The sequence below is a fragment of the Lissotriton vulgaris genome, chromosome 1_2, assembly GCF_964263255.1.
Source record: "Lissotriton vulgaris chromosome 1_2, aLisVul1.2, whole genome shotgun sequence".
NCBI lineage: Eukaryota > Metazoa > Chordata > Amphibia > Caudata > Salamandridae > Lissotriton > Lissotriton vulgaris.
The window spans coordinates 163,461,137-163,479,537 of NC_141686.1; the positions used below are offsets into that span (position 1 = coordinate 163,461,137).

At 47.0% G+C, this 18,401-nt stretch overlaps 1 protein-coding gene across 2 annotated transcripts in view; it reads right to left on the reverse strand.

Moving 5' to 3' along the window:
- Positions 1–18,401, reverse strand: part of LOC147734752 (estradiol 17 beta-dehydrogenase 5-like) — a 318,862-nt gene that overhangs the window by 156,011 nt on the left and 144,450 nt on the right. For both annotated transcript variants that reach the window (XM_086953029.1, XM_086953030.1), the window contains one exon: positions 5,437–5,514. In XM_086953029.1, the coding sequence (XP_086809155.1) occupies positions 5,437–5,514 (78 nt within the window). The remainder of the gene's footprint in view (positions 1–5,436; positions 5,515–18,401) is intronic.

The following is an 18,401-nucleotide window of genomic DNA, read 5'->3' on the forward strand; positions in this document are numbered from 1 at the left end:
AAATATAATACATCCATGGTGTTGCAATGAAAGGTATTGAATCCCTGTTTTTCCCCAATGATGCAACACTTTTTTGTAAATGAGGTCCTCAGAGTTTTCAGTGAAAATAGCGCCTTAAAGCCCAAAGGGCCACTTGCGGTCATTTGGTTGTGCTAGACCGAGAAAAAGTCACAAGTTCAGGCCAACAGTGATAAAGAGTGGGTCAGTGCAAAGAGTTCCATTTGCAGTGGAGGAGCTGGCAAGAAGCAGGTAGAGCACCGCCGAAGGTCATTGCTGTAATGTGAAGAGCAGGTTTGTCGTTACTGTTACGTGAAGAGACGGTCGGGCGGCACAGACGGTCATTGCTGTAGCTTTCTCTCTGAGACAGTCACCGCAGGCTATCACTGCTGTTACATGAAGTGCATCTCTCGCATTGCCAGTCATCACTGTAGTGCGACAAACAAGTCTCACCGGAGCTTCATGATAGCAGAGTCTCAGAATGAATGGGCACGTTCATGAGCAGCCCAACCTTAGGATTTTCACCTTTTCTTTAAGAGAACACACCAATACTAGCCGAGGGTACAGAACCTGGAAACCAGGGACTCAATCCAGCAGAGGCCAGCAGGGCTCCTTCAGGTTCAGTTGCAGGTCCAGGAAGGGACACTTGCAGCAGATCAGCTGGGCAGTTGCACTGAGACCTCTGATGCTTGTTGTGTTCCTGTAGTTCACACAGGTCAACCACATGACCCTTAGAGTCACTCTGGGTCAGCCTGGGATGAAGGACAGCCGGTCCAGTCTTCCTTCTCTGACAGGAAGGCAATACTCAGCAGTAGGGCAGCCCTCTGTCAGAAGGGCCGTCCTTGTCCCATAACTTCCCCAGGTCCAGAAGTGTTTTGATAAGTGGCTCAGGAGGTACACTATTTATACCTCATGCAAGCCTTTTGTGGGTGATTCCATGTCTTACTTCCAAATATAGTTCTGGAAAGTGCTTCCTCTCCCCTGTCAGGGCTCTGGAGTTGACAAATGGCAGGGCAGACCTGGGGTCAGATTCCTTTGTGTGTGCAGGAGGCAAAGCGTAAGTGGGGCTTTGTCCAGCTCATCCCAGTCATCCTACCAGGATGTCCCAACCAGTCCACACCTAAACCCCCTTTGTGTTACACATGATGCAATTCAGTCATGTAACCCGAGACACTGGCAAGAGACAAAAATGGTTGGGATAAGAAAATATCACATTTCTAAAGGTAGAATTTTCAATTCATTTGAGTGTATACAGCATATTCTTACTCACTCCCAATCCAAAATTAGCACTTATTAAATGTAATAAGGTAACACAATGCTAGTCAATAAAAGAAATAGGCCATACAACATTACAAATGACTTTAGAACTTTTTCACTTCCCGAACATGTAAAACCTGAAGACACATATCCCACTTCTTTATATACAAAGAACTCTGCCCTCTGAGTCTTTAGGGTCTACCTTAGAGGTGACTTACAAGCACTAAAAAAGAAGATTTAGGCCTGGCAAAGGTTTATTTGTCAGTTCAAGATAGGAGCTTAAAACTGCTCTATTGACTGCAGTGGCAAGCCTGAGACATATTTTAAGGAGGCTACTTTAGTGTGTGGCATAATGAGTGTTGCTACCAAGAAGTAGCACTTAATATACAGGGCCTTGGTATATATAGTCCCATATACTAGGGACTTAAATGTACCAATCAGGTCGATGCCAACTGTACTATGCTTTCTGGAAAAAGCACAAGTACTTGATGACTGGTTAGCCGGGAAAAGGTGCACAGAGTACTAATTCCAACAAAAATAGGTTCAGCAACACAAGGCAAAAATCTTGGGGTGATCCTGCAAAAACAACCATATAGAAAAAATAGCTCCGCCTCCGGGCCGGAATCTCCGGCCCGAGTGTGGACGTAAAGTTAGTAGTCGTAAATCCATTCTGTGAATACCAAAAGTAGTAAGTTTAGGATTTTGTCTTAAATTAATTCTGTGAATCAGGCCCAACGAGAATTAGGTATTGGGTAGTATATTATATCATGGTTTGGCAGAAGCCTCGCCATGCTGAGATTTACAATTCTTGGTGAATAAGGCACAATGCTGTTTGGTTTGGGAATCAGTGGTATTTGTATTGTACTTTTTAAAGTTTGGTGGAGTCTATGCATCAGCTAAAGGAACACCCTCAATTGTCATACCATTAATTGATTCAGAGTCTACTACTATTCAGGTCAATCTGATGCACTAACTGGCTAACTGAGTGTCTAACTACATTAATATATCACGCACTACTATAAAGGTCTCTTTACACTGTTTAGATGGACTGCGTTGATATTGGGAGGATATTAGGTACACAGTGCTTACCAAGCACAATACACATTTAAGAGTTGCAATAAAAGACAAAGCACATTAGTTCATCTGACTTGAAATTTGGTTGGGATTCTTTGAGACAACAACTACTATGTGATGTTGCATATTATAGCACAGATGGAAGTTACAAATTGCAATTCTGGATTGTTTATGTGTAGGTAGGGACACCATCCTGCATAAACAATCACTCCCTCAATGCAGTCACTCTTGCACTATGGTGCAAGGGGGCCTGTGTTGGGGCTAGGCAGCTGTAATTAGTGCCAGCGTAAGGGAAAATGCAGGGATGTATCGTATTGTTGTAAATACGGTGCATCCCTACATTTTCAGAATGGCGGAGCGTAGAGTTAGCAATTTTGGCTTTAACGCGACACTGAGCCATTCTTTTGTAAATATGCCCCCAGTACACAAGGCTGCAGCCAAAAAGTAATCAATGAACTGACAAAATCACAATTGCACCATTGTAAGCTGTGAATAACTATGAAGACTCTAGGGTGGGCCTACAGGGGTGCTTCTTGTATTTTTATTAGCTCCCAAACACCATTTCCATGGAATAGACTCTATAAATGACCAGAAATAAACATACACCTTTTTACCTAAGGAATATGGACATCCAATTATACTATTTGCATAAAAATGTCTTTGAGTTGGCCCACTCTGTCGGGCAGGAGGAGGGTTCACTCATTAGCAGATGGATTTTTCAAAACTCTCATGATTTAAGTGAGATGGCGCAAATGGCCAACACCCCACTCTACAGACTGTTCCAGCACCACTGGCTGGGTGACCATTGTAGTCGCGTTTTAAAGAAATGTGCTTTTGGCTGCTGTGATGGCAAGATTATACATTTTCATTGAAGATTTTAGGGATATATTTACAAGGGAAATATCGCCACCAGTACATCACTTTTAGTGATGTTCCTGTGCGATATCCCCTTCTCCTTATTTACAAGGCACTATTAAGCCACTTAAAATGGCTTAACACGTTCTTGTAAATAAGGCCCATATTTACGCTTCACTTAGTGTGAAAGGGGTGTGCAATGAGTGTCGCTAAGGGTGTTCCGCCGCAACACCCATTGCTTTTTGACACTGCCCCATATTTACAAGGATGGGGAAGCGTCAAAAACCAGGGCCAGGTAAAACCTGGTCTTAGGATGGCGATACGAGGAAATATTATTAATTTCTTCTTGTACTTTACTCTTTCTATGTGTGCTGCATTTTGCAGCACACATAGAAAAAGCAAATAAATCGCCTTTAAAGATTGTTTATGTGCAGGAAGGTGTCCCTCCCTGCACATACACAATCCCCCCTGGCGCAGGCACCCTTGCAATATGGCACAAGAGTGCCTGCGTTGGCGTTAGGCAGCCTTTTTGCCTCCAGCGCAAGAGAAAACGTATGGGTGCGCTGTATTTTTGTACCTAAGGCACATCCTCACATTTAAAAATTGTCAGAGTGCGGCATTACCAATTTTGAAGTAATACCACACTCCAACATTTTATTGTAAATATCCCCCCTAGTTTCATGCAAATAATTGGGGATTCGGACGATTGTCAGATATTTACTAGACAACAAATCTCTCTTCTTCTTGTATCGAGTGTCTAAGTGAGCCATGTGAAAGTCATGAATTTGCTTATTAACAATGCACCCCTCCATTGTATGGTCCTAAGTGACCATTGCTAGATTTTTTAGGGTGTAGTTTTGGTCGATGATGGTGGGTATGTGAGGATTGATCAGACCACCGTCCATGGGAGATAAGCATTGGATTGACACCGATCCAACAACGAGGAGGTGTAGGATCAGGCGGGACAAGTATTAATGGAGGTTGTACAGCTGCATGACATAATTGGGATACTTTATTGTTTTGTTTTGTTGTTGACCAAATCAATATTGAAATCAAACATTCCCTAAATACAACTTTTGAAAAGTAGAAAAGTAGCTCGCAATCTGTTCAAAACTGGCTTTTATCTTTGGGGTTATAAATGTGTAGGTAATGGGCATCTGAAAGTGAGAGTCATGATTTTGGAGGAATTCAAAGGATAAATAGAAGGTGGAATAGAATGTGATCATTTAATTGAGTCACCAAGGATTGTAATTATCTATAGTCCAGTATTATGAAGTCCCTTAATGTACCAGGGAGTCAAAAGTGGACTCTGTGTGGGCATTGAGCCAGGTTCCAGTGATGCATCTAAGATCTGATAAATAAAAATGATGAGACATTAATTTGCTGATCAAAGAATTGTGAATGGAAGGTAGCTAATTTCTGACAATGAATGAGAGCAAACCACTGATGGAGGCAAGAGGGAAGACAGTTGGTACGAACATTTGCATAATTTAAAGAAAATAGCATTGTGTGGCATTGCTCTCTAAAATGGTTTTGTTATTTTAACACAAACATGCTTTACCTGTGGCATACCCTGTATGTTCCCTGAAAAAGAACCCAACAGTAATCACAGTGCCCTGTATGTACAATTCAGAGTATACACAGGGCATGGCCTGCTCTGCCTGGGTACACTGTGGCCATACACCATGAGCGGTACACAAATAGACACTGAGGCAAAGACTGCAAGGAGTGATACCGAGATAGGGAGACAAAGAGGAAGTGACATTTAAAGTTGGGAAAGGAAAACTAGGTCACAGGGACAATGAAGCGAGTATCAGAACAGAAACAGACAAAGGGAAAAGGAGAAACAAATTGTTAAAGACATGGATAATGGGACAACGAAGCAAGAAGTTGAAGACATAGAGATATGGACACTGAACTTGAATGGAGATAGTGTCACTGGGCCATGGAAGTAATGAGACATGGACATGTGAACACCAGAAATGGCCGACACCAACATTGAGAGAGGAAAACATGAAGACAAGATTTGCGCACAGGAACAAAACACATGGACAAAACTATAAAGACAATAGCATGGGGGCACACCATCAAGTTACAACATATCATTCCCAGCTTCATGTCACCTATAGATGTACGTGTAGTAAAACTGTATTTAAATACACACACAATTACACAGAACTAGCTCAAGAGTTTCCAGAGACATGCACTTCCACTTATGCACTCGTATTTGAACTTTTTTGTACAATGCCATACCTCCCATGTGGCACGCAGGTCTACATAGTGGAAAATCAATTTTCCATTTTCATCCATTGGCATTAGATTATCCCCAGGCTAAAAAGAATGAGAGAGAAGATAAATTAAGATTATTTTTTTTTTTGCTGGGATTTCAAAGGGTGTCACTTAGACGTGCAAGTATTCTGTCGACGAATGTGCAGGTAAAAATTCTAAAAAAAAGGTCCTCATTAACAACGACATTGGACTGACAGTGACACGGTGCATTCTAACATTTCTACTAGTTGTAGGTCCTGTGCAAATTTGGGACATAAACTCATCCCATTAGCTGTCTGCCTTCTATTTTGATCTCAATAATAATAATATGGATCAATAGGATTCTGCCTGACAGTGTCTTTCACATCTTTAATCAGCCCAGAATTTCTTTGCAATTGCCATGCAAGGTGTGGTATTGCACCTCTTGAGATTCATTGCATTAACAAGTGGATGACAATATCAGGAATAATTTGCTGAAAGCTGAGACCTTCTTCAAAAGAAGCCTTTCCCCACTAAAAGCAGAATGAAAATAAAAGTCTTTCTTGAAGTCTGAGCTAAATATGTATGTGAACATGGGGGACAAGATGGAGACCGCAAGTTGAAGTCACCCCGAGGTTCCACCAGCAAGTGTGGTCATCCTTCCCTGGCAGCACTCCCTTTCCGCCTCCCCCTGTGTGGTTGGGGCCTGTGGAGGACCTCGGCGACACAAAGCCAGTGGCTCAGGAGCTGCCGGATCACACGGCGGACTTACAAGAGCCCCCAATCGCCACAGCCCACTTCTCAAGATGGCGGCCCATGCCAACAGTGATGAAAAGGGAACTAGTGTTGCCAGATTTTGTCACCAATTCCAAGCCCAAAGCTCAAGTATAAGGCCAAATTGAGCCCAACGCAGACCAATGTCAGCCCAAAAACCAGCCCAAAGTTGCATCTCTCAAATTATGCAGAAATAGTAATCAGAAACCATGTTGAGGAATAATCTAAATTCTGTTCAATATACAGATGTCTCCCACTGCACTCTCACCGCCAGACTCCACGATACCGGCATACAGGAAACCACCATCGACTGGCTCTGCTCCTTTGCTCCTTCCTAACTGGCAAAACCCAAAGAATCAGACTTCCTCCCTTCCTCTCTGAACCCACAGAGATCAACTGCAGTGTCCCTCAAGGATCATCAGCCTCACGCTCTTCAACATCTAAATGGTCCCCTAGGCACCATTGTCAGACAGCCTGGACTCAGCATAGTAACCTACGCCAATGACACCCAGCTTATCCTCTCCCTCACAAAGGACCCCCTCACCACTAAGCATGGGCGGAAAATCCGTTCCGCTCGCGGATTTTGCGGATTTTCAGTAAATTCGCAATCCGCGAACGCTTGCGAATTTACCGAAAATCCGCAAATTCGCACGCAGCGGATTTTTTTTCTTGGTGATACAATTTTGCGGCGTGCGGTGTAAGTTCGCAATTGCGAACATGTAGGTGCAGCGGGCAGCAACAATCTCGGACTCGCGAAATTACAAAAATTGCAATTCTGCACAAGAAATCCACTAGCAAGCAGCATAGACCTTCTGAAAATGATGATTTTTATCAGAATAACTCCTCAGGTTGACATTTGCCTGCACTTTTTTGGATTTGAGGCCTTTTGACTTTCTTTGGATCACTTTTGGATTAGAAATCAACTTTCACAAGTAAGCTTGTTTGGGGCATTACAGTTGCTGTAATGCTGTTCTGCAGAAAAACGAGTTTTGCAAAAGTGAAAGCATTCAGCAGGTGCAAAAGTTCAAACTCATCCTTAGTAACCATTCCCTGTAGTGCTTCCTGACTGGGGCCCCTCCAGAGTTCAGTTGCTAGTTGCAACAATTGTATGACCCTGCTCTGACCCTCACAGCAGGCTCATAGAATAGCTACAAGTAGACCACAAAGGTCCTGGAAAAAGAAATTGCACTGCAACAGAAAGCAAATTACAGATAAGGAAGCAGGTGCCAGACTGGAATTTTAAAACAGTGACACATTAATAAATCAACCCCAAATCAATTCATGTCAGTTGAAGCAGGGCAGGTGTGCTTGCTTTTTCCCCCCATAATCTACAGTGATGATGAACCAGAGGGTGGCATTGATGTACCAGAAGGTGGCATGGGTGAAACAGAGGGTGGCAGGGGTGAAACAGAGGGTGCTGGGAACCTGTGATGATGAACCAGACGTAGAAACAACATAATCGCAACCGTTGCGAGCCGACATGTAAGTTCGCAATTGCGAACTGGTACAAAACCCTCGCGAACTGGCAGAAATCCTTGCGAACACAAAAAAAAAACATCCGCAAATTTGCGAGAATTCGCGGATTTTGCAGATTGCGAGTTCGCAAATTCGCAAAAATTCGCCCATGCTTACTCACCACCAGACTTAACTTCCAGGAAGGAATGATGGACCTCACATCCTGGATGGGCAGCAGCTGCCTAAAGCTCAACTCGGAGAAGACAGAAGTCCTTGTTCTCGGACCATCCCCTTCTGCATGGGACAACACCTGGTGGCTCACCACCCCTGGCAGTCCCCCCACCCCCACAGGCCACGCTCAGAAACTTGCCAACACACTAGACTCCTCCTGGGGGGCGTGGCTTAGCAAGCCACAATGGCGGCTGTGTCCTGCTGAGGCTCCGCAATCGGGCTCGCATCCTGCCCAGTTCCTGAGATCGCCGGGAGCCTCAACCATCAGCAAAAGCACCTGTAATGCCCCCACTCATTGAGGCATCCTCCAGGTGAGCCGCGAGGGCTGCTGGAGAGCGGCACACACCGAAACATCTCTCGCCAGAGCCGTGCGCCGAGTCCCAAAATGGCGGGCGCGGCTCCGACCCACAGATGCCTGCGCCGCCGAGAGCCTGTTCCTTGAGCGGAGGCCCTAAGAGCCGACGGCTGCGGAAGATCCCAGGTGAACGGTGCGACCGGCCCGCGGGGGTGTACTCCGGACCAGGCTTTCTCCCGCGACCGCACTCCGGCATGCAAGATGGCGGCCGCCACCCCGGAGCTCCGTTACACCAGCGCTCCTGATCAACCGGGAGCCTGATCTGACTCCAGCACCGGCCCAGCCTGCCGCCGCGGATCGTGGAGCACCTGTGGACGTGCCGCCTGCGCGGCGCTGCACCCTCCAGACGTCCGCGACCTCCACTTGGGGCGGTGAGTGCCTGTCTTTCTCACCCCCCTCCGAGGATCCCAGTGCCGGCACCCCAGTGACCTCCTACCTCCTCTGGGACCCATAAGAGGACACAGGTCGCATCGTCCCCTGGCCGGAGGGGCCGAGACGCTACTGCTACTACAAGCGGCTCTGCGGACCCGAGCGCCTGACTTCAAAATGGCGCCCACGGGGACCCGGGCACCGTGACCAATGCGAGCCTCATTCTAGGAGCAGAGGCGCTCCCCCGAGTCTGTGGCGGCCACACGCCACACCAAGGTTGACCTGCCGCTGCCCCGGACCCCCCAGGTCCCTACCACCTGACCCTCAGCCCCAACGACCGGCATAGAGACTGCACCATATGCCGAAGGGGGAGGGGGCGAGAACCAGCTACTCTCGAGGAGCCCCTTCTACTAGAGAACTTGGACAGCGGAGGAGGGCCCCCTGATGGTACACACCCGTGGACACTCGCGCGGCCTCCTGCTGAGCCACTGAATTCACCGGCGGCTACAGGCCGCCGGCGCGCCCCGGACCTGAGGAGCCCCGGGATGAACCCGTAAGTACCAACAAGAACTGGGTGACCAACCCCCACTGGGTTACCATCTACCCCAGAGAACTGGTAGTCAACGGCCCACTGCTCCCGGAATCTACAAGAGAGCGGTGTCCCCGGGCCCATGGGGAAACCGAAGGGCTCACAGGTGACTGCTGTCCCTGAAACGGCCATTGAGAAGATGCCACACACGAGGACCTGGACGCAAGCCAACACGCCGCATACTGACCCCACACTATCGGCGAAACTGGACCAGGTGTTGGCGGCAATTGAACTTTCCCGACTCTCAATGGAGGAACGATTGGGTGTCTTGACGACGGACATTAGCCTGATTCGCGACGACCATCGTAAGTTGGTGGACAGAGTGAAGGAGGGAGAACGGATCGTGGCCACGCTGCAACCCACGGTGAAAACGCAGGAGGCAGACATGAAGGGGGTCCTGCGCCACGTGGCGGCCCTCGAGGAACGCACGGTTGATTTGGAGCGACGCTCGAGACGGTGGAACATCTGTGTCCTGGGTCTGCCGGAGGGGATTGAAAACTCGGACCCTCTGACCTACATGGAATCATGGACCAGATCGTTCACCCCCGAGTCAGAACGCTCAGCATTCTTCTCCATTGAAAGAGCCCACAGGGTCCCCGCTCGGAAACCCAAGTCAGGCCTCCCTCCACGTCCCATGCTGGCTAAATTCCTGCACTTCCGAGACCGTGATGCGGTGCTCCGTGCGGCCCGTACGGCGGGCCCCCTGCAAATAGAGGACCTCATGGTCTTCCCAGATTATGCCCGAGAAGTCCAGCAGCAATGATCTACCTTTCTGGAGGTTAAAAGACGCCTCCGCACAAATGATCTCCAGTACTCCTTGTTGTTCCCGGCCCGCCTCAAAGTGCTACACAAAGGTAAGGCCATATTCTTCACCACGGCGGAGGAGGCACGGGATTGGACTGAGTTTCATTGCCCGCTGATCCCTAAACCCGGACCCGAGCGGATGCACAACAATGACTTGCGACGATCCAGAAGACGGGGCACGAACCGTACCCAGACAGGCCCCCCCAAAAGCCAAGCATCCTCCCCCTCGGGCTCACCCGACCTCACGCAAATCATGCAGAAGAGGCGTGACGCCTTACGAGCAGTGACTGAACTGCACACATCACCCCTTGCATCGGATCTGGAATGCCAACCACACCTATTCACCCATGTAAAAAAAGACCAGGACAGTGATGGCACAATGTCAGGGTTTGGCCCAATCTCTTCCCCCCTCATTGCAGCATACACATTGGACGCTACCCTAGCTGGACAACCTGGCGCCTCTTTGTGATGGGTGGAAAGACAGCTGCTGTATCCTCTTTTCTTGGTTGCCTAATATACTGTGCGATGTTTGTGAGCCACAATTGTATAACCAGATAACAGTATGCGCTTGTGTGCGATAGACATCTATCCTACAAAAGCCCGATCCGCGCACAAGCCTGGCAGTAACACATGCTGCCACCCCCGCAGAATTCTGTTGTATTTCTCCCCTCGTGGGACACTAGTTTGGATATGCCACCCCCGGTGATATATCCCCAGTATTGGGACTGTTGCCCATCCATGGTTCTACCTGTTGTTATCCCCGTCAGTTCCTCCCCCACACTTATGGAAGCATGGCGCGCAGGAGCACACACGAAACTCAAGACCCTATTGCCCTCGGGAACTGCAATGGGGCCCCATCCACAAGCACGACACCTTAGTAATGGCGGTTCCACGGTTGGATGTTAACGTTCTTACACTGAATGTACGGGGCCTACACACACCCAGCAAACGCTACTCTGTTTACTCCTACATTAAGCGTATGTCAGCCAGTATTGCACTTCTGCAAGAGACACATATTAACGCTACCGAACTAGGCCGGTTACAGACCAAGTGGCGGGGGACCTTTTGTGCCACACAATACTCAGCATTTGCGCGCGGCGCCTTAATTTGGGTTAGACCAGGCACCCCCTTCCGAGTGCTCAGGCGGGTGGTAGACAGAGAGGGCAGATATGCACTTCTAGAGGGAATTTTAGACGGACAAGGGATCCTCCTGGGCAGCATTTACGCCCCTAATACAGAGCAGGACAAATTCTGGGACCACCTCACAGGAGTCTTAGCCCAGTTCACTACAGTTCCATGGGTGTTAGGGGGTGACTACAATTGCACGCTGGACCCCACTCTGGACCGCTCACCTTCCCCCCGCACACTCCCCAGTCCCTCGGCAAGCGGAACTCTTTAGAGCTTGGACCACACACTGGGCGCTTACTGACGCATGGCGGCACTTACATCCACTGGCTCGCATTTACTCATTCCACTCGATACCTCACACCGATCGGGTCCGCCTAGACAGATTCTTATGCTCTGCACCAATCCTCCCAAAGATAACATCTTCGGACTACCTAGGTCGGATCCTCTCGGATCATGACGCCCACATTTTGCGCTTGACCTGGCGCCCCCCACCCCCACCATTCCCCACTTGGCGTCTCCCTAGAGACTGCCTATCAGACCTGGTCTTTAGGGACACACACAAAACCAGCATACAAAATTACTTTTCACACAACACGAACACGGCATCGTCGACACTGGTGGAGTGGGATGCATTTAAAGTGGTGGCACGGGGGGAATGCATCAAACAGATCGCAGGGGTTCGCCGCACATTGGAACAGACACTCCAAACCTCGGAACAGGGTTAGCTGCACTCACTAAACAAACCGATGACTCGGAGGAACACGCCGTGCTCACGGCCGAGGCGAAGGCAGTATATCAGACTGCCTGTGCTGATCTTCGAAAAACAATTTCAGGGCCTATGCCTCCAGAGTTCATAAGGACAGGGACAAAATGGGAGCGATGCTCGCCTGGATGGTGAGGCAGGACACCGAAATCAAACCGATCACGGATATTATCAACCCGGAGGGTGTGCTGGTGCGATCGCAAGTCGAGATCCTCCTGGCGTTCCAATGCTATTACGCACAGGTATACGGAGCCCCGACCCGGTACTCTCCATCATTCGTGGATCGCTTCCTAGATCCACTGACGTTGCCCACGATATTGGATGCTGATAGGCGTACGCTTGACACTAAGATAGCACCCTCAGATATCACCCAAGCGCTGCGTGCCCTGTCTCGGAATAACCTGGAAACAAAAAAGGGTTCGGCTTGAGCGCAGTAAGGCTACGCCTATACTAGTATGAAAACAAAACAAATGCCAGTACTGCTCGTCTTATTTTATCAAAGACACAAGAAGCTGAGTGGACCTTTCACAGCTCCGTAGACCAATTATTCAGTCCACACCTAATGTTTATAAGAAGGAAATTTATTTTCTACTTCCAAAGGTTCATATTTTCTTTTTCTTTTTCCAAAAAATGCTTTTTAATTTTTTTGTATACAGAAACAAAGGATTAGAAAACAAACACAACAATTGGGCAAAGAATTTTCAATAAATATAATCTCCAGTGAGAATGAAGTGTGGGTAATGCGGGGGTTTCTATACAAAACACAACAAAACAATTGTTCACTACTGTTCACTCAAGATTCACAAGTTTGCCATACATACTACAGTCATTCTACATGGAAACACTAAGACAAGTGAGGGAATGTGATTGGGTTATGTACAAGGGACAAGGACTCTCATCTACTATATACAATTCGAGTAAGCAAAAAAGTCAAAAACTTCTATTCTACATGAAAAACAAAATACAATGAATAGAAAAATGTATCCTCGGTCAGATCGATTTCAATGCAATGTATGCACAAACTAGATAAATTTCAATCAACCAGATGACGCAAGGTCACCATGGGGAGAAATTAAATGATTATTCTATCTAGAGGGGTCGACGCATTTCGAATCCCATTAATTCTTGGGATTCTCCTCAGGACCAGAAACAGACATGGATCTGTAAAACAAAAAATATATAAAAAACACTCAGTCAACTATCTGCACACCAGCGAGAAACTCAACAGTTCATTCAGCCTAACACACACACTAGTAGTACCTGTCAGGGTTTCTTGATGAATTCTTCGAAGAAAGCTGTAAAGAGGAAGAGGTGAGCCATGAATGCTTGAGTCAAAACGGAAAGGCTAGAGGGGCGGGAAAAAGGGCGTTGTACAACTTACTGCAACGTATTTTGTAATCTCTTTCAAGAAGTTCACGTTTATCGAGTCTGATGTCAATCGCAAGTTGGAAGCGGAGCCAGTAGTTAAGTGTCCATCTGTAAATAGATCATCGAAAGCGTGTAAACGGTTGCATACTACCGTCCTAGTTACCGTACTTTGTTTGAAATAGTGCATCGTTCCAAGTGGGCTCATACCATCCGCTGTCTCCGTCTGTAACCTTCGTTTGGCAATTGAATTAGGCGCCGTGTTGAGTGGTCATGGCTGGGGCCATTTAAACAGGCGTCATCCAGGTGGCTAGGGATTCTGGGATTTGTAGTCTGTTTCTTCTTATACTACAAATGGTACAATTCTGACATTTCATTTAATCCTTTTGTGGTGGTGTTGAATTTAAGGATAAGCATTGCCTCCCGTTGTCTAAGTTTGGCTTCTAAATCCCCTCCTCTTTTATCTGGGTCGATCTTGGAAATGACCGTCCATTTGAGATCGGTTTCAATGTGTCCATTTTCTAGCCAATGTTGGACTAGTGGAGCTGTGAGGATTTTCATCTTGATTCTCGATCTATGTTGTCTTATCTCCTGGTTTGTCTTGCCAATGTATAACTTACCACAGGGGCACACAATCCCATAGACCACGTTGCGTGTTTTACAATTAGAAAAATTGTCATGCTTCCAGAAGATACCGTCATGTTCAAACAATGATCCTTCCAATGTTAGTGGGCAATTGACACATGTCCCACATTTGTGATGGCCTTTTACCGGTGGCAAACCTACATACTCTCTCAACGTGGGGGTTGATGTTTTCGGTACCATTGCACGTACAAGTTGATTAGCGATGCTTTTGTCTTTTTTTAAAGCAAAAAGTGGTTTGTTTTGAAACTGAGAATCCAGTTCTTCTAATAGGTGCCAATTCTGATAGATGTTTTTTTTTTAACCAATTTGACGATGGGCAATAGGTCGAAACACATACTACTCTAGACAGTTTTTCACGTTTGCTTCTTTTTAGTAGTTCTTCCCGTGGTGTCCACCATGCTCTCTTCTGTGCTTGTTTCAGCAATTTCGACGGATAGCCTCTTTGTAAAAGCCTCTCTCTTAGGGCATTTGCGTGTTCGGTATATTCTTCCTTAAATGTGCAATTCCTCCTGATGCGGAGGAATTGTCCCACTGGTAAATTTTGCTTCAAGCTTCGGGGGTGATTGCTTGAGAAGTCAAGGGCCTTATTCCTGTCTGATTTTTTCCGGTATAGGGTTGTTACCAATTTGTTTTCTACACAGTAGACCTCCACATCTAAAAAGGTAATTCTAGTTTTTGAAACTTGAATACTGAATTGAATATCTTTGGTACGATTGTTCAGCCAGCCGTGAAAATTATTCAATTCTTCTTCACTGCCTGTCCATATTAGGAAGATGTTGTCAATGAATCGTGCCCATCCTCTAATTTGGTCTTTATACGGGTTGTTATTGTATATGAAGCACTCCTCATATTGACTCATAAAGAGTACGGCAAGCTCTGGGGCAAAGGGGCAGCCCATCGCTACTCACTTAGTTTGAAAGTAAAAATCATCTATGAACTTAAAATAATTTCTGGTCAAAGCTATTTTGGCAAGTTCCAAAATGAAACTTGTTGGAATTCTCATTGGTCTCTCTCTCTCTGGTCCAGATATATTTCAAGGACCTCTAGGGCTTGGTCCTGTGGGATCTGTGTGTACAATGACACTATGTCCATACTGACGAGTAGGTCTTGATTCTCATTAAACGGTATGGTGTCCAACTTGGAAATAAAATCCGTAGTGTCTTGTAAATAAGACTTGACTTTTGATATGAATGGTTTTAGAAAGAAATCGATGAATTTCGATATGGGCTCAAAGAGCGACTCACAGCCGGAGATAATCGGTCTTCCTGGTGGTGTCTTTTCATCCTTGTGTACTTTAGGAAGCACATAGAATAATGGTATTCGTGGATGTCTATTCTGCAAATACTCATACTCATTTTTTCCTAGAAACCCTTCTGAGAAGCCTTTGTTCAAGATGGAAAATAATTCTTTTTGTAGCTCTTTGGTCGGGTCATGGTCTATTTTCCGATAACATTCTTGATCTGATAGTTGGCGAGTAGCCTCTGTGATGTATTCATTGGTGCCCCACACAACTATCGATCCGCCCTTGTCGGCTTGTTTTATTATGATATTATTATCATTTTTTAGAGTGGACAATGCTTCTTTTTGGGCTTTTGAGATATTAGGTTTGGTGAAATTCCGTTTCTTTTTTTCTTCAAAAGAGATAGCTGAGAGGACTGTTTTTTCGAACGTAACTACCTCCTTTGGGATCTTATAGGCCGCTGGGCAAAAAGTCGACTTCTTCCTTAGTCCTGTCGTTTCTGAACTTGACGTTGTTTCTTGTCCCGAAAAAAAGGGCGGTCAGTCTAATTTTTCTGCAAAATTCTATGAATTCTGTTTTTAGTCTCACAAAGTCCATAGCTTTTGTTGGAACAAAAGTGAGGCCTTTTTCCAAAATACTCTTTTCAATCTCAGTGAGAGGTCTCTGTGAAAGATTGTAAATAGGTGATTCCTCTAATTTTTGTAATTGTGACGCCTCGTTGACATATGGCCGAGATACCCGCCACCCCCTCTCAACACAATCCCCAAGAATTGGGAAACCGGAAACAGTTCTTGAACTTTTGGAAGGCGGGAAGGGAGTCACCCTTCCCGGCCGTATTTATTAAAATATGAAACAAAAGAAAACATTAAAATAACAGTTTCATATAATGTACAATTTCATTTCCACATTACGATGTTGGCTAACCTTAACAGATCTCTAATACAAAGGTTCTCCTAGCCGAACTAACATCCTACAAAACATTTGACTTGAAATTGTACATCCTAACGTTAAGGGCCAACGGCAAGGTCGTAACCGGTGTCAGATCCCTAAACCAGAAATACCCCCCTCACTTGTGAGAGGAGCGACCGCACAGAGGCGTACCTCAAGTGCATCTACCAATTTCCCTTTGTACTTGACGGGGGCCCCAATAAACTCGACGCCATTTAACGGTCGTTCGAGGACTCGTGTGAGGTGTCTAAAAGGTAGCGTAAACCCCCTCCCGCACCCCACACAACTTACCCATCTGCCGTCGCAGATGTCCTGGCCCCGGGAAATTCCCCAGGAGGGGCCGTAGCCCCTCCTATCCAGGAAGGGGCCTTGACCACCTTTCCTTTCCTTCCGGCGGCCTCTCCTTAGACAGGACCGCCTCCCCGTTGAGGGGCCAATTGGCCACCTCCCCCGCGCGCTCCCATCCGTAATGGGTGACGCCCCCTCATAGGGATCTTCCAATTACTGCTCACCGATCATGACCTTACCGCCCGACCAAAATAAATACGACAGTTCTAACTAAGTTACTAAGATTTACAAAGCAAAACAACCTTTATTATCAAGCGTAAATACTGATCAATCCTCGTTCAAAATTACTTTATTTGCAAAACATACTGAAAATAACCAATCTTTATTGCATCGTTAAGAAATTTCACGACAATCATCACAACCTGTAAGAAAACAGAGAAAACAAAAGATACTATATCAACTGTATTTACAACGAATCGCTGTCCTCAGGGGCTGGTGGGTGGGTCAAAATTGCTCTTCGTTCCGTCTCGAGCTCACGTGCAGCGGGGAGGTGCAGCTTCAGAGCACAGGAACAAGAGGATGCTTTCTTGGCTTCCACTCCTTTTTTTCCGTCTTCAGGGTGGGCGTGAACCCGCCCCCGCCTGCCTCCGAGGGCGTGGCCGGCCGCGTTGGTGTCTAGGCCAGCCCACTCTAGGGCGGGAAAAAGGCGCGCCCCGGCTACGCCGCTTCGGGCATACCAGCCGAGACTCGCCTCCCGCCCAAGATGGCTTCCCGGGGGGATCGTGGTACTCCACCATACGTTCGGGGGGACCGATTGGTCGCCCCTTTCCATATGGCCGAGATACCCGCCACCCCCTCTCAACACAATCCCCAAGAATTGGGAAACCGGAAACAGTTCTTGAACTTTTGGAAGGCGGGAAGGGAGTCACCCTTCCCGGCCGTATTTATTAAAATATGAAACAAAAGAAAACATTAAAATAACAGTTTCATATAATGTACAATTTCATTTCCACATTACGATGTTGGCTAACCTTAACAGATCTCTAATACAAAGGTTCTCCTAGCCGAACTAACATCCTACAAAACATTTGACTTGAAATTGTACATCCTAACGTTAAGGGCCAACGGCAAGGTCGTAACCGGTGTCAGATCCCTAAACCAGAAATACCCCCCTCACTTGTGAGAGGAGCGACCGCACAGAGGCGTACCTCAAGTGCATCTACCAATTTCCCTTTGTACTTGACGGGGCCCCCAATAAACTCGACGCCATTTAACGGTCGTTCGAGGACTCGTGTGAGGTGTCTAAAAGGTAGCGTAAACCCCCTCCCGCACCCCACACAACTTACCCATCTGCCGTCGCAGATGTCCTGGCCCCGGGAAATTCCCCAGGAGGGGCCGTAGCCCCTCCTATCCAGGAAGGGGCCTTGACCACCTTTCCTTTCCTTCCGGCGGCCTCTCCTTAGACAGGACCGCCTCCCCGTTGAGGGGCCAATTGGCCACCTCCCCCGCGCGCTCCCATCCGTAATGGGTGACGCCCCCTCATAGGGATCTTCCAATTACTGCTCACCGATCATGACCTTACCGCCACAGGCCGGATAGTTGACCGGCTATCCGGACCCCCCACAAAACACTCCTACCTAAAGGTCATGCTGTAAACTCCTTAACCATGCTATGAAGTCTCCTATGAGTAATTCGTTCCCCACCCGGGACAAATGAACACCGTCCCCCAAATACATACTGTCCCCTTTAATACAACCATGCGAAACAGAATGCAGTGTACTTGAACGAAACAATCTACTCATTTTATTATTAATTTTCCTTACTGAATGATTCAGCGCAGAAACAGAAATAGCCCCCCGCCACACTTTCCGTGGGATCATATGGGACCATGCAATTGTGCACCCTGGAACTCTTCTCGCCAACCAACTTACCGTGGAAAGCATCGCCTCAAGAAGAAGTCGTCTACCAGTGGTGACCAAATCATTGCCCCCAAGATGTACTATGACTACAGACGGCG